The 16,850-nt window shown below is 67.0% G+C and overlaps 1 protein-coding gene across 1 annotated transcript in view; it reads left to right on the forward strand.

Annotated features, from left to right (window-relative positions):
* Window positions 1-382: 382 nt before the first annotated feature.
* Window positions 383-16,850, forward strand: part of SLC12A7 (solute carrier family 12 member 7) — a 40,321-nt gene continuing 23,853 nt past the window's right edge. The window contains 3 exon segments of the mRNA XM_032337848.1: window positions 383-652; window positions 16,225-16,319; window positions 16,620-16,745. Of these exon segments, the coding sequence (XP_032193739.1) occupies window positions 478-652; window positions 16,225-16,319; window positions 16,620-16,745 (396 nt within the window). The 5' untranslated portion in view covers window positions 383-477.

Here is a 16,850-nt window from a genome sequence, read left to right on the forward strand (position 1 = left end):
CCTGCACAGTGGCCTCCGCTCCCCGCCCTCGGCCCGCCCCCCGAAGCACGGCTCCCTCGGGTTGGAAACCCCCGCCTCGGGGCGCGGGAGCCAGGCGATCCCCGCTTGGTTGGGTGGGGGGTACCCTGCGGACAGGGGCCAGCCCGGGGGGGGGCGGCGCTGGAGAGGACAGGGCGGGCGCGGGCCTGGCCCGGGCGGAGCGACGCCGGGGGCGGGGGCACCCTGGGGGCGCGGGCGGTCCCGGAGCGCAGGCGGGGGGAGGGGACCTCTGCGGGAGGCGCCCGCCCCGCCCCGCGGCGCGCAAACTTTTCCGGCGGCCGAGGGGCAGGCAGGTGAGGTCACGTGGCCGGGGGCGGAGCGAGCCGGGCCGGGGGCGGACCGCGCGGACCCCGCCCCTGCGCCCAAGTCCCGCGGCGCGTCGGCGGAGCGCGGGCCGGAGCGCGGAGCGATCGGGGAGCGCGCGGGCAGCGGGGCGCCATGCCCACCAACTTCACGGTGGTGCCGGTGGACGCGAGGGCGGACGGCGGCCCGGACGAGGCGGCCGCGGCGGCCGAAGGGGCCGAGGGGGCCGAGGGGGCCGAGGGGGCCGAGGGGGCCGAGGGGAGCGAGACGCCGGGCCCCCCCGAGGGCGAGCCCGACTGCCAGAGCCCGGGTGAGCGCGGCCGCACCTGCCCGCGGGACAAAGGCGGGGCCGGGCTGCGCGGGGCCCGGGGACGGCCGGGAGGAGGGGCGGCCCGGGCGGGGCTGGGGAGGGGGCGGCCCGGGAGGGCTACTTTCCACGCACCGTCCGCACCCCCTTCCCTCGGGGTCCCCCCAGCGGCCCCTGTCCCTGCGCACGACGTCTCACCCGCACGAGCCCCTCTCGACCCCCGCACCCCTGCAGCGGCCTGCACAGCCGCGTCCCCAGGCTAGTCCCGGGGGCGCAGGGCTTCTGCCGCGCCCGGGGCTCCCGGGGCTGCGGGTCCGAGCGCCGCTCCCGCGGGGCCGCCGCCGGCTCCTTCCTCCTCGCTCGCGGGGTGGGACGCGAGCGGGGCCGGGACGCCCGGGGTAGCTATGGAGACGGGGAGTGGCCTCCCCCTGCGTGAGAACGTCCGGGCCCCCCGGGTCCCGGGCGGCCGCGGCCAGGGCGGCCCCAGTGCCTTCCTGCTTCCTTCCTGTTGCCTTTGCTCTGCTCTTGCGCGCTGGGGCAAAGGCCTCCGGCCGATAAGCTCCGGCCGAGCGCCCAGCTGTGGGCACCGCCTGACTGCCCACGGACCCGCTCTTCCGCGGGGTCATCGCGGGAAGGTCGGCCGGTCCCGGCGGGGCTGGGGGAGGGGCCGCCCATCCTAGCGGAGCCGTGCTCTGGCCAAGGGTCCTTCTCCCCCGCGCCTTTGTTTCTGGACTGGGGAGGTGCCCAGCGCTTTCACTTTCTCTTGGGGGGATCCCCCAGGCCCGCTTCTTCTGTTATCTGGGCTCCAAACCGTTGGGTCACCTCCGCTAGCTACTCTCTAGAACTGGGGGTCGTGGGAGAGCAGGCCACAGCCTCGGGTCTCCACTGTGCCTGGTCAGAGGCTCCCCATTCCCATGGCCCAGATCGCTGCAGGTCCCCTGCCCTGGCTGTCGAGGCCGGCCCTTCTGAAGAGCACCCACCGTCAGGTGCACCCCCCCCCCAGGTGTCTCTTCCCGCCTGCGGGGTGAGGCCTCCATCCAGCTCTCTGTGTGTGTCCTGGGACAGGTGGTGGCCGCGGACTGGCTTGAGGGCTGCTGACAGGAGGCAGGCGAAGAAGGCAGGGTCTGTGCCCACGGCTTCTCCTTGCTTCTGAGCGCGCGGCTTCGTCCTGCGGTGCGCCGTGTGCCAGCAGCCTCCAGGCGTGCCTTGTGTTTCCAGAGGAGGCTCCCTGTTGCCTGCCCCGCTCCCCGTCGCTGGCTGCTCCTCGGGCGACTGGGGTCCCTTCTCTCCAGACCTGGAGTGGGTCTTGTTTTGAAGCCGGGGTAATTTTCTTTCTGCTGCTTTCCTTGTCTCTGCACTTAGGAGCTCTGGGTTGGGCTCGGGGGCTGTGGGCCTGCAGCCAGGCACTGCGGCTGCCAGGAGGGCTGGGCGGCTTGCCCATCTGGGCTGGTGGGCGGCCGGGCTCCTGAGCCCCCGGCTGGCCTCACTGAGTGCCGCCCGCGCTCTCAGCTTTCGCCCCTTCCCTTCCTGCCGAGGGCTCTCCTGGGATCTCATGGCCCCGCGTGATGTGTGGCCCAGAGCGAGGGCACAAGCGGCTGGCGGCTTCATGCTCCCCCCTCCCCCCACGAAGCCTGCACAGAGGTCATCTGGGTCTGACATTTTGTGTGCCGCCCTCTTTCTTGTCCCCCGGACGGGGTTGGGGGGTGTGGTGTCCTGTGTTTTGGGGCCTCTGCTAGGGTGGGCATCGCCGTTTCCTCTAAGGTCCCGGAGTGCATTTGGGGCTCAGAGGGACCCTGTGACTGGCACCGAGTCCCCGGCATGACTAGGGGCCTGGGGAGGCCTCCGTGCACCCTGGGGTCTCCACAGCGGTCACATCTGGCCCCGTCGCAGGTTCGGCCAGTACCCCGGGGAAGGTCCTGGCTCTCCGGATGGGCCTCCTGGAGTTGGTGACAGTGAAATAAGGTTCAGGAGGCCCTCCTGGAGTGTTTCTGGAAGCCCTGAGTTGTCTGGAAAGAGGAGTCCTGACAGTGGAGGTGAGGGCGCAGGGTGTGCGGAGAGTGAGTGACCGGTCGGCAGGAGTGCCGCTGTCCTCGGAGCCTGGCAGAGCTGCGCGGGACCGTGGGATCTGCCCGGCCTCAGTGAGGACTGGTGAACCGTGGACCAGAGCGGGAAGGAGCCCGAACGCTGCCCCCATCCCCAGGCTCCTGCTTCACGCACCCCAGGCCAGCGCTGTGTGTCAGGCGCAGGTTGAGGCCGGGTCCTGGCCGTGGGAGGCCCCCCCAGCTACAGGCCTTCAGTGCCGAGGCGGGAGGAAGCCTAGCACTGACCCTGACTGGCCTCCGCAGGCCCATGGCTGCTGCTTCAGAGCCGGGAAGATGGGAAGCAGCAGCCAGTGGTGCTCAAGTGCAGGACCTGTGCAGAGGGAGGCCGGGCCGCAGCACGGGGGTGGATGCGGCGTCCGCAGCGGCTTTCCCACCCTGGGCCACTGGGGTGGGGTGTGTTCTGCAGTGACAGGTTGGCCTTCCTTGGGGTCCCGTGGGTCGTGTGGGTCGTCCGGGACATTCGTCCTGCGTTTGCTTGCGATTAGTGATACCAAGTGGGAGGGGCTCTGCGTCCCTCTGTGCTGTGTTTCTCGGAGAAACGCCTTTTGGAGCAGGAGTGGTGAGGAGTAGGTTGTCTTCCTGAGTCCCACGCGTGGGGTTTTGGGGTTTTGAGCCGTGTGACTGGTGGGCCTGGGTGGAGGCCCTTCTGAGCCTTGCGGGTGGGCCCTGGAGTGGGCAGGTGTGCAGTGAGGCGTGGCCACAGGCTGTGGGTCCGGGTGGAGGTGGGGGGCTCAGCCCGTGGAGGCTGGACTGACCGCCCTGTGTCCCCTGTCCCCGGCTGAGACTGTAGCCTCCTTGTCCTGTTGGTGACTTTTCTGTGACTCGGCTCCCCTCGGGCACCCAGGGGTCTCTCCCTCACCCTCTGAAGTGGGCCCGTGCTTCCCGGAGACACCGACCCAGACGGTCCCGGGGAGCGTTGCCCGTGCACTGCCAGGGTGTGTGGCAGGCCGGCCATCGGGCGGTGCGGGCCACTCGGAGGTCACGGCCCCAGACCTCACGCTCTGTTTCTGTGAGTGGGTGGCTGCTGACGGGCTGGGCAGGGGTTGTGCGAAGGACGCGGTGGAGCGGTGAGGTCGCGTGGCTTCCTCACGGCGTGGTTGTGCTGGGCGAGGACGCGGGTTTCGGGAAGGGAGGTGCCGCAGCGGCCCTGGGAGCAGAAAGCACTGGCTCCTGCCATTCCATTGACAGAGCCTTGGGTGCTGGAGGGAAGGCCTGGCTGCGGGGGACGAGCTGTGGTGGTCCCCGGGCTGTGTGGGGAGATGTCTGTGATGGCCGCGGGGGGGGTCGGGGCCGCCCAGCAGCGTCCCCGGTACCAGACGCGGTTGTCAGAGGCAGAGGAGCAAGGGGCGGAAACACCAAGCTGAGCGGTGCGGCCAGGCGCTGGCTCCCCTGTCCTTACGCACCAGGTGGTCCCTTGGGGGCAGGCGCTCCTCTTGAACGTCCTCCTCAGAGCCCATGGGTGTGTGTTTACCTGTGTCACACACCGGTCTTTGGGGCGCACAGCAGGCCTGTGTGTGTGTGTGTTGTGTGTGTGCGCGCGCGCTTGGGCCTGTGTGGGCCCATGGAGGTGGGCACGGGGGCCTGATGGTCACACGGTGTCTGGCTGTTGTGCGCGGTGGACCTGTCCCGTGCAGTGGCTGGAGGTGCGCCTCCAGGGGCTCGGGTCAGGCTTCGGAAGCAGTGGTGAGACAGCGTCTGTGCTTCTGATCTGCGATCTGTTCCCAGGACGTGGACGAGGAGCCTTGCTATTGAGACCCAGGTCTGTGTTGTTCTGGAAAGTTTTCCAGACCTTCTGAGTTTCACCCCCGCTGTGCTGGAGCACATAGATAGCTGAGCTGTGGACACCAGTGGTGCTGGTCACTGCCGGGGGGCGGTGCGGTGTCTGGCATGAGGGACGCCTCCGAGGGTCTGGCTCCTTGGGGACCGCGCACCTTGGGGTCTGCTGGGTGCTGGTTACCGGCCACGGCTGTTTGTTCTTCGGGCCTGTGGAGTCTGCAGCCTGGCAGGTCCCTCATGGCCTTGGGTGCATCACTGAGCCGAGCAGTCCGTGCTCTCCTGGGGGCACAGAGGCTGCAGGGACCGGCACGTGATTTATGGTGCACTGGGGAAGACGGGGAGCCATGAGGTGCTGCGCATGGGGGTGCCAGCAGTGAGGGTGGCCAGGAGGAGGGCAAGGCCCCTCTGGAGACCCTGCACTCTGGGGCCTCTGTGGCACCTGGCTGTGTGGCTTCCGGACTTCGGGGACGTCTCTGAGCTGCAGCCTGCCTGTAGGGTGGGGATGTTCCGGAGCCGGGAACTGGGCCGTCCTGGGGACCCCACCACCCACCAGTTGCTGCTCTCAGTAAGGGGAGCTGTGGCCAGGAGCGGGGAGCAGCTGACCCCACAGACGGAGCCTCTGCTCCCTCAGCAGTGGTGACGTGGGCACGGGGCGGGGGGTGGCTGTTCCCGCATTCAGGAGTCAGACTGTGGGGTGGTGACGGGGACCAGCAGCCCCGAGCGCTGGTCGGTGTGGTGAGCCTGCCCCGGACAGGCGCATGAGTCAGGCTCTGCAGCCATGGGACGCTGAGGTGGCCCAGGGGAATTCCGCGGAGGAGCCAGCGGGGGGTGGGGCCTCTCTGCCTCGTGAGGGGCGTGGGGTGTGCAGCTCCCAGGCCTCTGGGCCCCTCACGCCCGTTTCCAGAGCGGAGCAGGCTCTGAAGCGACAGGGCTTGCGTGCGGAGGGGGCTGCCGTGCTATGCGTCCTCACACGCGCTCACCTGCCTCTCTGCCCTGGGCAGCCGGTGGGGAGCTGGGGAACTCTCCGGCGGTGCCTCGGTGGGTGCCTTGGGTCTTGTTGGGGGGCAGGAGCCCCTCCTCGCCCTTACTGAGGGTCTGGGAGGCCACGTGGCGTGGCCCACGCCTCTCTCCATGGTGGGTTTGTTGGTTTCAGGGGATTTCTTTCAAGTAAACGACCCCAGACTTTTCCTTCGTAGAGGCGTGGGGCAGGTTCACCGCGTGCCTCGGGGGTGCGGATGGGTTCTTGGGGGCGTTGCAGAGGGTGCTGCCTCGTGTGAGCGCAGAGCTGGTCAGGGCTGAAGCCACTGGGCGCGGGCAAGGCGGCCGGCTCAGGGGTCTTTGCAGCCGGTCAGTGAGGCACAGGGTGGCGGCACCGGGTCCGGTGGTGCCAGTGCCAGGTGGGAACCTGCAGGCGACCATCCTCCGTCCCAGCCCAGTGCAGTCCCCTCTGTCAGGGTCACTGGCAGGTTGGCTACTGGGTTGGCCCAGGCTCCTGCATCAGGGACGGGTGACCTTGGGCCAGGGACACCTCCAGGGCTGCCATCCTCCCCACGGCACCCGCGGGGGCAGCAGCTGGGCCGGGCTCGGCGGGTGGCGAGGACGCGGGACATGAGGCCCGTGTTCTGTTGGTGTGTGTGTGTGCCGGCCCGTGTCGGGGTCTCCTGTGTCCCCCACGTTGGGACATGAGTTCTGCCACCAGCTGCTGCAGACGCGTGCCCAGAGAGCAGTGTTTGATGTTGGGCATTAACTCCCGATCCCAGGGCCAGGCGCATTCCGTCTCTGCTGGCTTTGCGAGCCGAGCCCTCCTCGAGTTACGTCCACTGCTGCTGTAGCCCCAGCCGAGCTGGGCAGGGCAGCTGTGTCCACGCGGCTCCGGGAGCACGAGCCTGTGGGGAGGACAGGGGTGGGGGAGCCTTTGACGAGAGCCCAGTGGGACGCGTGTCCCGAGCCGTGGAGTTCGGGCCTGGGGCCGTCCAGGCTGTCAGGCAGCTACCTGGGGGCACCCGGGGGGACTCGAGGCCAGTGTTGTCGCTGAAACAGCAGAGCGCAGAGGGTTAATGTCATCCCCTTAGGAGAAAGAGGGAAGTTCCCTCTCTGCGGAGCAGAGGTCTGGACTGTGCAGATAAGACAGGCAGCTTCGGCAGGACCAAGATCGGGGACAGACGAAGCCGGGTCCCCTGGCACCTGTCCTGTTGGCACCCCCGCTGCTGCCATGATGTGGGTCCTTGAACCTCCTGTCAGGAGTCCCGGTGAGCAGGTGGCCCTGTGTCCTGGGGGGTGACCTCCTGGGAGGCTGCATCCGCACTGGCGGGGAGGTGTGAGGGCTGGAACCTTGGCCCGGGTCTCTCCCGTGCCTGGGGCTTGTTTCCTTTTCTGCTCTTGGGTGGTTTCTTGAGGAACAGTTGGAGGCAGCGGAGGTGCTGTCCTTGAGCCCTGTGTGGTCTGGGCTGGGTCACCGAGCTGGCGTCCCGGGGTGTGGCCCCCTTCGGCCAAGTGGCTCAGGCTGGCGGCTCTGGGGGGGGGGAAGAGAGCCACACGGCCATTGGGGGCATGTTCGCCACTTAGAGGCTGCTTCGCTTCCGCGAAGCGAGGGCTGCTGTGGGCCGTGTGCACAGCTGGGAGCTGAGCCCGTGTCCGCTCGGTGGCCGTGGCCTGGCGCCACCTGCGAGGTGGGGGTAGCTGGGCACTGGCAGAGTGGGGACTTTCCCTTACGGGCACTGGCAGTCCCGTGCCCCACGTGCGCCTCACGTGCACTAAGCCCGTGCTCCCGGGGGCCCCGAGGAGTGCGCCTGTGCCTCACTTTTCCCGTCCAGGAGCGGGTCTGTCCCCGAGGTGGCTGTGACCTCTCCGCTCCCTCTGTCTGTGGCGCCCGCAGGCCTGCTGCTTCCCAAGGGAGCCCAGAGGGTCACTGGGGAGGGATCGAGTGGGGCGGAGACCAGGAGGAGCCGCAGGCCGGGTTCTCGGGTTTCCTCCTCCCTCTGCCGCAGGGGCCCGGCTTGGTGGCCGCCAGACGGAGCCGGCTTGCGGAACAGGAGCTGCCCCAGGAGGCAGGGGAGGGCTCGGTGCCCGTGGTAGACTCACCACCCCCTCCTTGGGGCTCAGTGTGCCAGCGGCGGTCCCGATGCGGGAGAAGTCTTGGGAGAGGTCATGGAGAGGTTGGACCAGAATCCGGTGCAGACGAGGGACTGACTCGGGGGTGGGGTCCCCGTTCCCGGCGCTGGGGGCACACCCTTGGTGGAGAGTCTGGGAGGCCTTCAGGGTGCGGGTCCCCAGAGAGGCCCCATGTCCACGTGTATGAGAACACGTGTGCGAGTGTATGATGTTGTGTGCTGTGTGAACGTACGCGCGTGTGTCCAGCCCGTGAGATCTTCCGGGCCCGGTGTTTCTTTGCGCTGCCGCCTCTCAGTAACCGAGCCTTGTCCTGGGATTGCCCCTTCTTCTCTGGACCGAGTCTGATATAAAGGAAATGTGCTGCACATGGGGCCACTGGCTGGTCTTGGGGACAGAGGGCCCTGTACATGGCAGTAGTGCATTGCCGTGGTAGCTTTGGTTTCTGTTGGTTGGTGGCTGTGTTCCTCTGGTGTCTGGAACTTGCCTGACCCCTTCTCCTAGAGGTCCCCAAGCTGTTTTCCTGAGGGAGCCTCCCCTCTGGAGTGGGGGGCGTGTGGGAGAAGGTGGGGAACGGGGGGGCCCCTGGACGCGGCGGGCCTGGAGCCGGCGGCTGCGCTGCCCTCTGGCCGTGAGGCTGCTGGCGGGGTGGTGTTTTCAGGTCACTTTTGCCGTCCCAAGCGTGCTGGGTCAGGAAGCGCTTGATGCCTTGCAGGTGAGGTGGTGTCCCTGCGGGGAGGCTTCTCGGAGCCGCACGCAGGCCCAGCTGCCCCTGCGGGCTGGATGCGCCCGTGTGGGGTGCTGGGCTCCGGGAGATGCCGTGCACACATGGACATCCCTGGCGTTAGGGCAAGCCGTGTGTCCGTCCGCATCAGGGACCCCAGGGCAGAAGCGTGGACATGGCCTTAAGTAGAGGGCCTCGTGGCGGGGGAGCGTGTGGGGTGTGGGGCAGAGGAGACCAGGTTTAACATGCTGACCTGAGACCGTTGCTTGGAAACTTGGGGAAGAGTGACTCTGGCGTCCTTCCGTTCTCTGTGGCCCCAGGGGTGGCCCTGCAGACCCTGGGCACTGAGGAGGCCTTGGGATGGGCTGGTGCTGGGCTGGCAGGAAAGGGCGTCCCCTTTCCCGTCAGCCCAGTTCCTCTCTGCTTCCTACTGGCCAGGCACGCTCCTTCTGCTTTCCCCGAGCCCCGGGACGGGAAAGGCTCGGTCCCTCCTCCCTGAAGAGGGGCTGCGCGTCAGCGCCGTCTCTGCCGTGGGTCCTCTGAGGGCTCTTGTCCTCATGGTACTTGCTCTGATTTTGACACAGTATTTGTTTTAGCCAGAAATGTGCCCTGAGCCATGGGGACTCTGACCTTGAGCCTGGCAGTGGTTTCCTGGCCTGAAGGCAGATGTCGTTCTGCACCACAGGGGGAACGGAGAATCCCGCTGGCCCGCATGTCAGATTCCAGCAGCGGTCCTGGATGTAGAGCGTAGTGGGGTGCGGTGCGCAAGTCCACTGTTCGGAGGCCGTGGAACCTAGAAACGCTTGATTCCGGCTAGGAACCACTTCAGAGACCTCGGCCACGAGGGCTGCCCCGGGGTCTGGCCATTGGATGCACCAGGGGGTCACCTGATGGGATTCATTCCATCCTGGGGGGGGCAGGACGGCGGGTGGATGCTGTCCTAATTGAGGGCTCTTCTGCCCGTGCCTTGAGAGCCGTCCTGAGGGAGAGGTAGGGGACGTCCAGTTTTCACACGCAGAAGCGGAAGGAGCCGGGGGAGTGATGTCTGGCTCGCTCCGGAGGAGGCGGGGTGGCCGGACAGGCGGACGGAGGCTATAACCTGAGCACGGCCCGAGATGGGGGCGCTTGGGGCTGCATGGGGCCACAGCCCTCTGCGGGAATGTAGGCTCTGCACGGGCCTCAGGAGCAGACCGCCAGGGTCACAGCCGCTTCCCTGCCTCTGCAAGCCCCCGCTCTGCCCCGGGCCTTGCCTCCCTCCTGGCATCGGACTTGCTGTGTTTGCTTGGGATGGCAGGGATGCACACGCTGCTTTCAGAGACGGCCCCGCTGGGCTGTGCAGAGAGCAAGTCTGGAGTCTGGGCGTGCCCAGAGTCAGGCTTGGGGAAGGGGGGGTGCGGTTGGCCAGGATGACCTCGCCCTGGTCACGGCGCCCTCACGGTGAAGTTCACATTTCGTGGAGTCAGAGATGGCATCAGAACTGATGGGCGGCTCCCCGGGGTCAGGGACACAGGACACTGGTCACTGCCATGAGTGCAGACAGGCATCACGATGTGTGTCCGCGCTCAGGGGTGCTGGGGCTTTCACGGAATGCGTGGTGCACGTTTTGTAACAGAGCAAGGTAAAGCCATGGTGGTTCATCCAGGCCCCTCGCACCCGATGCCCCCTGGTGCCCCCTCTGGCTCCATTTCCTTCCTGAAACCTTGTTTTGGACCCAGCAGACATCATGTCTGGTTTGTTCCTGGGAGAGCCCGTCTGTGGCCTCTGGGTCCCGGTCCTGGAGGTGGGGGGGGCGTGGAGCAGGTGCAGAAGGTGTGCCGCCGGCCTTCCCTGAGAACCCGGGGAGGCCGGCAGCCAGGCCCGCCGGTCCCTGCGGTCTCTTCAGGGTTTCAGAGAGGCGTGCCTGCAGGAGGCACTGGCTCTCCACAGAGGTCTCCGGGCTGAGGAGCTTTGAAAGGCCTGTCCTACACGCTGTGAGGTGGGCAGAGGACCGCTACCAAGGCTGGGGACGTGGCGGGGCGGGCAGAGAGAGGATGGCCCGCTTCCTGCGTTGTGGCCACGCGGGAAGCAGCTGTGTGTTGAGAACCTGCTCTGCTCCTGGGCTCTGCAAGCCAAGGCTTGGCTGTCTGTGTGTCAGTGAAGTTTTGTCGGCACCCGGCCTCGCCGTTGGACATGTTCGCAGTACTTGGTGCTTCACGTGCTGTCCTGCCGTCAGCACACTTGAGCAGTGTGGGTCAGGAGCCTCGGAGACTGCCACAGAATTCATACGTGGCCGTTTTTGTGGTCGTGGGTATAAATTGCAGGAGAAATGCTTTGTGGCAGGAACACGGCGGGGGAGGCGCTCACTGTCTTACTGCCCAGGTGATCTCAGGCGACCCTGGTACTGGATCCCTCCCTTTCGCACTGACAACATGGGACCCGTCCCCTCTGCCTCTCCCCCAGGGCTGTAGGATCTTGTGGGTTTTTGCCCCAGTCCCTCCACGTGTTGGTGACACGTGGTCGTTAACGCGCGTGTTCCGTGTTCATGAACGGCGCCTGCCTGTCGTGTTCTCCAGGCCTGTTTGTAAGTGTTCTCTTTGTTTCTTTGGGATAAAAATTACCTCTTCGCTTGCTGAGTTTTATGTCTGGCACGGCTCTGGACCTGCACATGCACTGGTCAGATGCCACGTTCCCTGGTCCCGTGTGGCCAGTGCCCCGAGTCCATCCCCGCGTCTGTCCTGCCCCAGGGGTCCCCAGGGCCACCTGGCCTGTGCCCGTTCTGTGGCATTGCTTTCTCACGAGGCTGCGGGTTCGGGACCCAAGTGCTCAGAGGGCGGTGGCCATGGGGCAGTGGGGGAACGTGGGCTGGGGCTGCTGTGGGGCTCTACAGTGTCCCCTCTGGGAAGGCACTGCCAGGTCGTGGGAAAGCAGGTCTGACGTGGGACCACCTCCACGTCCCTGCAGCAGGAGCCCCCGCAGCCGCAAACCCACTGCCCGCCGGGGCGGGAGCTGGCGTTTCTGAAATTCTGGCACATGAGCCCTGCCCCTCGTGGTGCCGCCGACGCGGGCGCACGCTCCTGGCCGGTTCCGTGGGTCGCTCCCCACTTCTTGCCCTCTTAAGGGAGCGCCCTCTGTTCTGCCAGCGGTCCTGGGCACCTCCTGTGCGCCGTTCCACAGCTCCGCCACGCCGCCCTGTTCCCCCATCATCCCAGTCTGCGGTCCAGCTTGTGGGGAGCAGCCCACGCGGGGCCAGGTGCATTTGTTCCCCACGGGAGGTGTGGGCCAAGTGACCTGTAAACCCACTCTCCCCAGTGAGCAGAGGAGCGGCAGGGGTGGGCTCGGGGAACGGCCCTGGGGCTCACCCTCCCGCCCCGAGACTGCTCCACGGAGGACCGTGCCCTGCTCTGGCTTCGCGGTGCTCGGGGCCTCTGTGCCTCGCTCTGAGGGGATCTCAGGGCCTCAGCAGTGTTGGGAGTTCAGTGCAGCGAGCGGGTGGGTACAACAAGCAGGTTCTCCGTGGGTTTCCGTGAAACCGGATTCAGTCCTTAGGGTGTAGGCGAGCCCCACGCGGGCTCCCCGCGGCAGGAAGGGAGAGGAGCCTGCCGCGGGCGGTGTGGGGGGACCCGTCCTGTGACCTCGCGCGGGCGGCGGGCCCGGTGGGCTGCATGTGCCGCTGTCCCTCTGCGTGGTCCTGGCAGGACGTGGGCCTGGGCTGCCGTCTGCCAGGCTTGTCCCCAGGCCCCTGTCGTTGGGCACACGGTCTTCGGCGCACCCGACGCCCAGGAACGATGCGGCATGCTCAGGCCGCGCCTACGGGGTTGCAGAGGGGGGCAGTGGGCCCCGCGCAGTTGGCAGTTCAGGAGCCTTGAGCCGTTGGCCCGAGTGGCTGGCCTGGGCTTTCCCTTCGGGAAGGGCCCTTCTAGAGGCAGTTTCCTTTCTGTTTGAGCAGTTGTTTTTAAGCTTGACTTTGGCCTCCAACATGAGTTGGGAGGCGGGGAGCGCTCAGAGGATCCCCGCGCACCTGTTGGCCCGAGTTGCCCGAATGCCGACATTTATGGCATCTCTCTGCCCCCTTCTGCCCTGCAGGGCCTCCCCGAGCCGCTGTGAGGCGAGACCACTCTTCCTCCGGCTTCACCAGCCGGCCCAGCGGTGTCCTTTATCAGAGGAACCCCGGGCACAAGCTGCTCTCCCCTTCCCGACGCTGGTCTCCAGCTTCCAGAACCTTCCGCGCCTGTCTTTGTCCGCCAGGGTGCGGCGTACCTGAGGTGCAGCTTTTCTGTGGGTTCCTGTCTGGGTCGCCTCAAGCTTTCTGAAGTCTTTGCTGTTGCACATTTTCGCTTCTGGGTGTTGGCTGGCCTGTGACCCTGGTGGTGACCTTGGTTAGATGGGTGTGCTTGCCTGGTGTCGAGGAGCAGGTGCCACGGCCTGGGCCTCCTGTCTGCTTGTGGGTGGCGCACGCAGCGCTGCGGTTGTCTGGCGTCCTGCTGCACCGCGGTCCTCGGCGGCTGTGCCTGCCCCTGTCTTGCGGCGGGGGCTTGGGTGTGTGCTTGTGACCTTCCACTCTGACGCGGGGGGTTTGGGAGACGCCGGGCCTCTTCTTGGCAGGGGGTGTGGGTGGCAGAAAGGGCCTCTGGCCAGGCAGGGAGCCACGGCCACGCCTGGGGCACTCGCTCGCACACGGGCCGGTCCTTGGGCGAGCTCACCCGAGTCTCTGCAAGGGGCACCCCCGCCGGGCCCCGCTGTTCCGGGGCGGTTACTGCAGGGTATCGCCTGCGCTCAGGGCTGGGGCCGCTTCCTTGACCCCCCGCGTGCGGTGATGATGGCGGTCCGTTGGGATGGGGTCGTTTGTACTGCGCTCGCTGTTTTGGCTGTGGCTCCTGGTCTCTTCTGGGTGTGGGAGACGGGTGCGGTTCCAGGAGCCGGGCAGGGAGCCGGGCAGGGAGCCGGGCAGGGAGCCGGGCAGGGAGCCGGGCAGGGAGCCGCTGTCCTGACGAGTGCAGGGGCTGAGGTCGGGAAGAGGCCGTGTGGCGCTGACTAGGCAGGCAGTGTGGGGGTGTGGGGGGCGGGTGTCACGGCTGCGACCCTGAGGGTCTGGGGGGGCCTTGGGCGGCTGGGTGTGCTGTCAGGGACGGGGTGTGCCTGGATTTCGGGAGCCGTTCGGCTGGGGAGGGTGGGGGGGTTCTCTCCTGTGCCCAGCATGGCAGCCTGCTCCTCGCTCACCTCGTCACCTTGAGCTGCTGTGGGGATGCACTGGGGACCTCCCCAGCCCCACCCCTGAGTGTCGGGGGAGGACGGTGACCAGATCCCGGCGGTGACCCGACGGTGACTCAAGTGACCCTTGAGCTCGGTTGAGCTCGGAGACCGTGCAGCCCCAGACTCAAGCACAGTGCCCACACGTGACCCTCGAGGACCCGCCCGTCCCCACGGCAGGCCCTCGCAGGACCGCTGACGCCGGCCTACACGCTTGTGAGGCCTTGTGGGAATTCTGCCGGGAAGCTGGAGTGGGGGCCTGCCTTGAGTCCGTGCAGCGCGGGGGGCCGCGGGGCCTGAGAACGCTGGTTGTGGAGACTTGTCCCTCCTCGCTGGGGAAGCCGTCCATTTGGCATCAGTTGTCACAGTCAGAGCCCCAGGTGGCCCGAGCAGGTGCTGTGGGTTTGAGGGTCTCTTGCCTCACTGAGGGACTGGACCCCGGGGGGTCCTGCTGCATGCAGGTGTCTGGCCTTGCGTAGGGTGGCCTCCTCGAACTCTGGACATCCGGCACGAGCCCCCTCTCCTTGGGGGTGGTGACTCCTAGACAGTACGGTGTTGGGGACGCAGAGGGTCCCAGCGAGAGTGTGTGGTCCCCGGGCTGCTCACACCACCGGCCCCCGACCGTGTTCTGGACGTGGAGCAGCATCGCCGTCCCGGGTGACACGGGGCGGCTGCGATGGGGCTCCTTGTCACCCAGGGGTTGTAGCTCGGCCCTCTGCTTGCATTTGGACCCCATGATGCGGGGCCTGGTCTCGGGGTCTGGGTCGGGAGCCCACGGCCTGGTTCGGGACCTGAGCACTCTGCGTTCCTGCGCGCCTGGCCGGCGTCACTCCCCCTCATGGCCCTGTGTGAGCACGCTTGCTTTCCTGTTGGGAGTGGTTCTGGCCAGGCTGCGACCGTGAGTCCCCAGGAGTAAGGGGGCACCGTGGGACCCAAGGGGACATCTCAGGACTTGACGTTCCTGAGGGGGCGGTGCTCCCGGGGCCCTCTCCCCGACCCTCTTAGGATAATGCCGGCGCTGCCTGGGAGCCCGGCACCCGGGAGTGGGCGCCCTGTGCTTCTCGGAGGCTGATCCCCCGTGATGGACCATCCTGTTGCTGTGTTTTGTTTTTTTTTTTTTTTTTAAAGATTTTATTTATTTATTTGACAGAGAGAGATCACAAGTAGGCAGAGAGGCAGGCAGAGAGAGAGAGGAGGAAGCAGGCTCTCTGCTGAGCAGGGAGCCCGATGCGGGGCTCGATCCAGGACCCTGAGATCATGACCTGAGCCGAAGGCAGCGGCTTAACCCACTGAGCCACCCAGGCGCCCCTGTTGCTGTTTTAACCCTGACAGCTGTGTCCACCGTGGCCTGTGTCTGAGATAAGCACAGAGCCTTACTGTGTCTCGAGCCACATTAGAACCCAAGTGCCCACTAATGGGTCACGAGGTGCCAGGGTGTTTCCTGTTCTGATGAGCACGGGGTGTCTTGGGCTGGAGGTGTCTGGTCACCTCTGGGGTCCACAGACAAGGCCTGTGGCGGCTGCAAGCCCGTGCTGGCCTGGAACCACCTCACAGAAATGGGAGAATCTGCGGCCAATGCCTCGGGGCTGGCATGACCCATGTGTGCCCACACTGAGGTCACCCCCTCCGTCCTGATGGGCTCAGAGACACAGGGTGATGGCCGTGCTGTGGGCCAGGCTCTTGGTGGAGGGTTGAGGGGATGCAGGATCCTGAGGGGGAGGCTGTGCCTGTCGGCAGGGCACCGGGGGGTGGGGCCAGGACCCCAGCTTCGGGAACAAGGGTCAGCAGTCACCAGCCCTGGGCAGTGGGGCTCCTGCAGACTGCAGGCTTGTCTCTCACGGGGACGGTACCCCATGCGCCCGTGTGTGGGCTACTGACCTGGTGGACGGCTCTGTGTGGGCGCCACGGCCACAAGGTAGGCTGTCCCCCTGCAGTCAGGCTGCTGTCCCACTGGGGGTCCTGGGTGTGGTGGTAACGTCCCGACCCCCGGCCCTGGCATCCGGCGTGGGTCTCCAGGAGAAGCACAGTTCGGGCGTCAGGAGGTCCTGCTGGGGTTGGGGGTCTTGCCAGGGCATGAATGTACCAGACCTTACAGGATGATGTGACTTTCCCCTGTGGGGGGCGGGACATGGGGCCTGACTTGCTGTCACCATCTGTCCCACCTGGGCCACCGGTTGGCAGGGATGGGCCCCTGAGCTCTGCGTTTGTTGAGCCTGTTCTGCTCCTACGTGGGCCTGGGCTCATATCCACGGCGGGCCGCCTCTTGCCCTGGGCACAGCAGCCTGCCCCACCCCGCCCCGCCTGGGACAGGGTGACCCTTCTGTCACTTGCTCTCACTCTTCCGTGTTTTTGAGTCGTGTCTCATAGGTGGGGAAACTGAGGCAGGGAGGGCTGGGTTGCTCGGGCACAAGCAGCTGTCCCAGCAGCCGGGGCCACGACCCCGAGGAGCGTCGCTGGCGGGGTCCCAGGCACGGGGTGATGTCTGCAGGTGACATGCGCGTCTGTTCTCGGGGCTCAGCGGCCACCCCCGTTGACCCGGACCCGCACCTGGCTTGGGGGAGCCAAGGGTCCTAGTGTCCCCTCAGGCCCCCGTCAGGCCCTTGGGCTTGTAAGACTGATCTGAGTGGTCATCCCTCCAGGAGATGGAAACCCACGAGAGAACAGCCCGTTCATCAGCCACACGGACGTGGACCAGGAGAGCTTCTTGGAGGGAAAGAACATGGCGCTTTTTGAGGTGACTTGCACTCCCTCCTATGGGGCACGCAGGACCTTGTGGTCTGCTGAGGAGCTGGGGTGGGGCGGGGGCGCTCGCCTGACCGGACGCTGCACACCGTGGGAGCCTCTGCGGCCACCACCTGCATGGATGGGCCGTCTGGGGAGCCCTGGACCCCTGGCTTGGGGCCTGGTGTGGATCCACGTGGGCCCACCTCAGCCCCGTGGATCACGGCTCTGGAGCTGGAAGCGCCGAGAGCCCCATGGGAGCCCCAGTGGGTGTGGGGCCCCGGGGGACTAGCCCTGCCTCGGCCCCGAACAGGAGGAAATGGACAGCAACCCCATGGTGTCCTCGCTGCTCAACAAGCTGGCCAACTACACCAACCTGAGCCAGGGCGTCGTGGAGCACGAGGAGCACGAGGAGGACAGCAAGAGGCGCGAGGTCAAGGTGCGCCCTGCCCCCGGCCGGTCCGGCCCCTGGGCCCCTCCCCCCCCCCCCCCCCGTCCCCCCCAGGCCCCACCCCGTCCCTTCCGCTCCGCCCCGCCTTCCCCA

The sequence above is a fragment of the Mustela erminea genome, chromosome 3, assembly GCF_009829155.1.
Source record: "Mustela erminea isolate mMusErm1 chromosome 3, mMusErm1.Pri, whole genome shotgun sequence".
Lineage (NCBI taxonomy): Eukaryota > Metazoa > Chordata > Mammalia > Carnivora > Mustelidae > Mustela > Mustela erminea.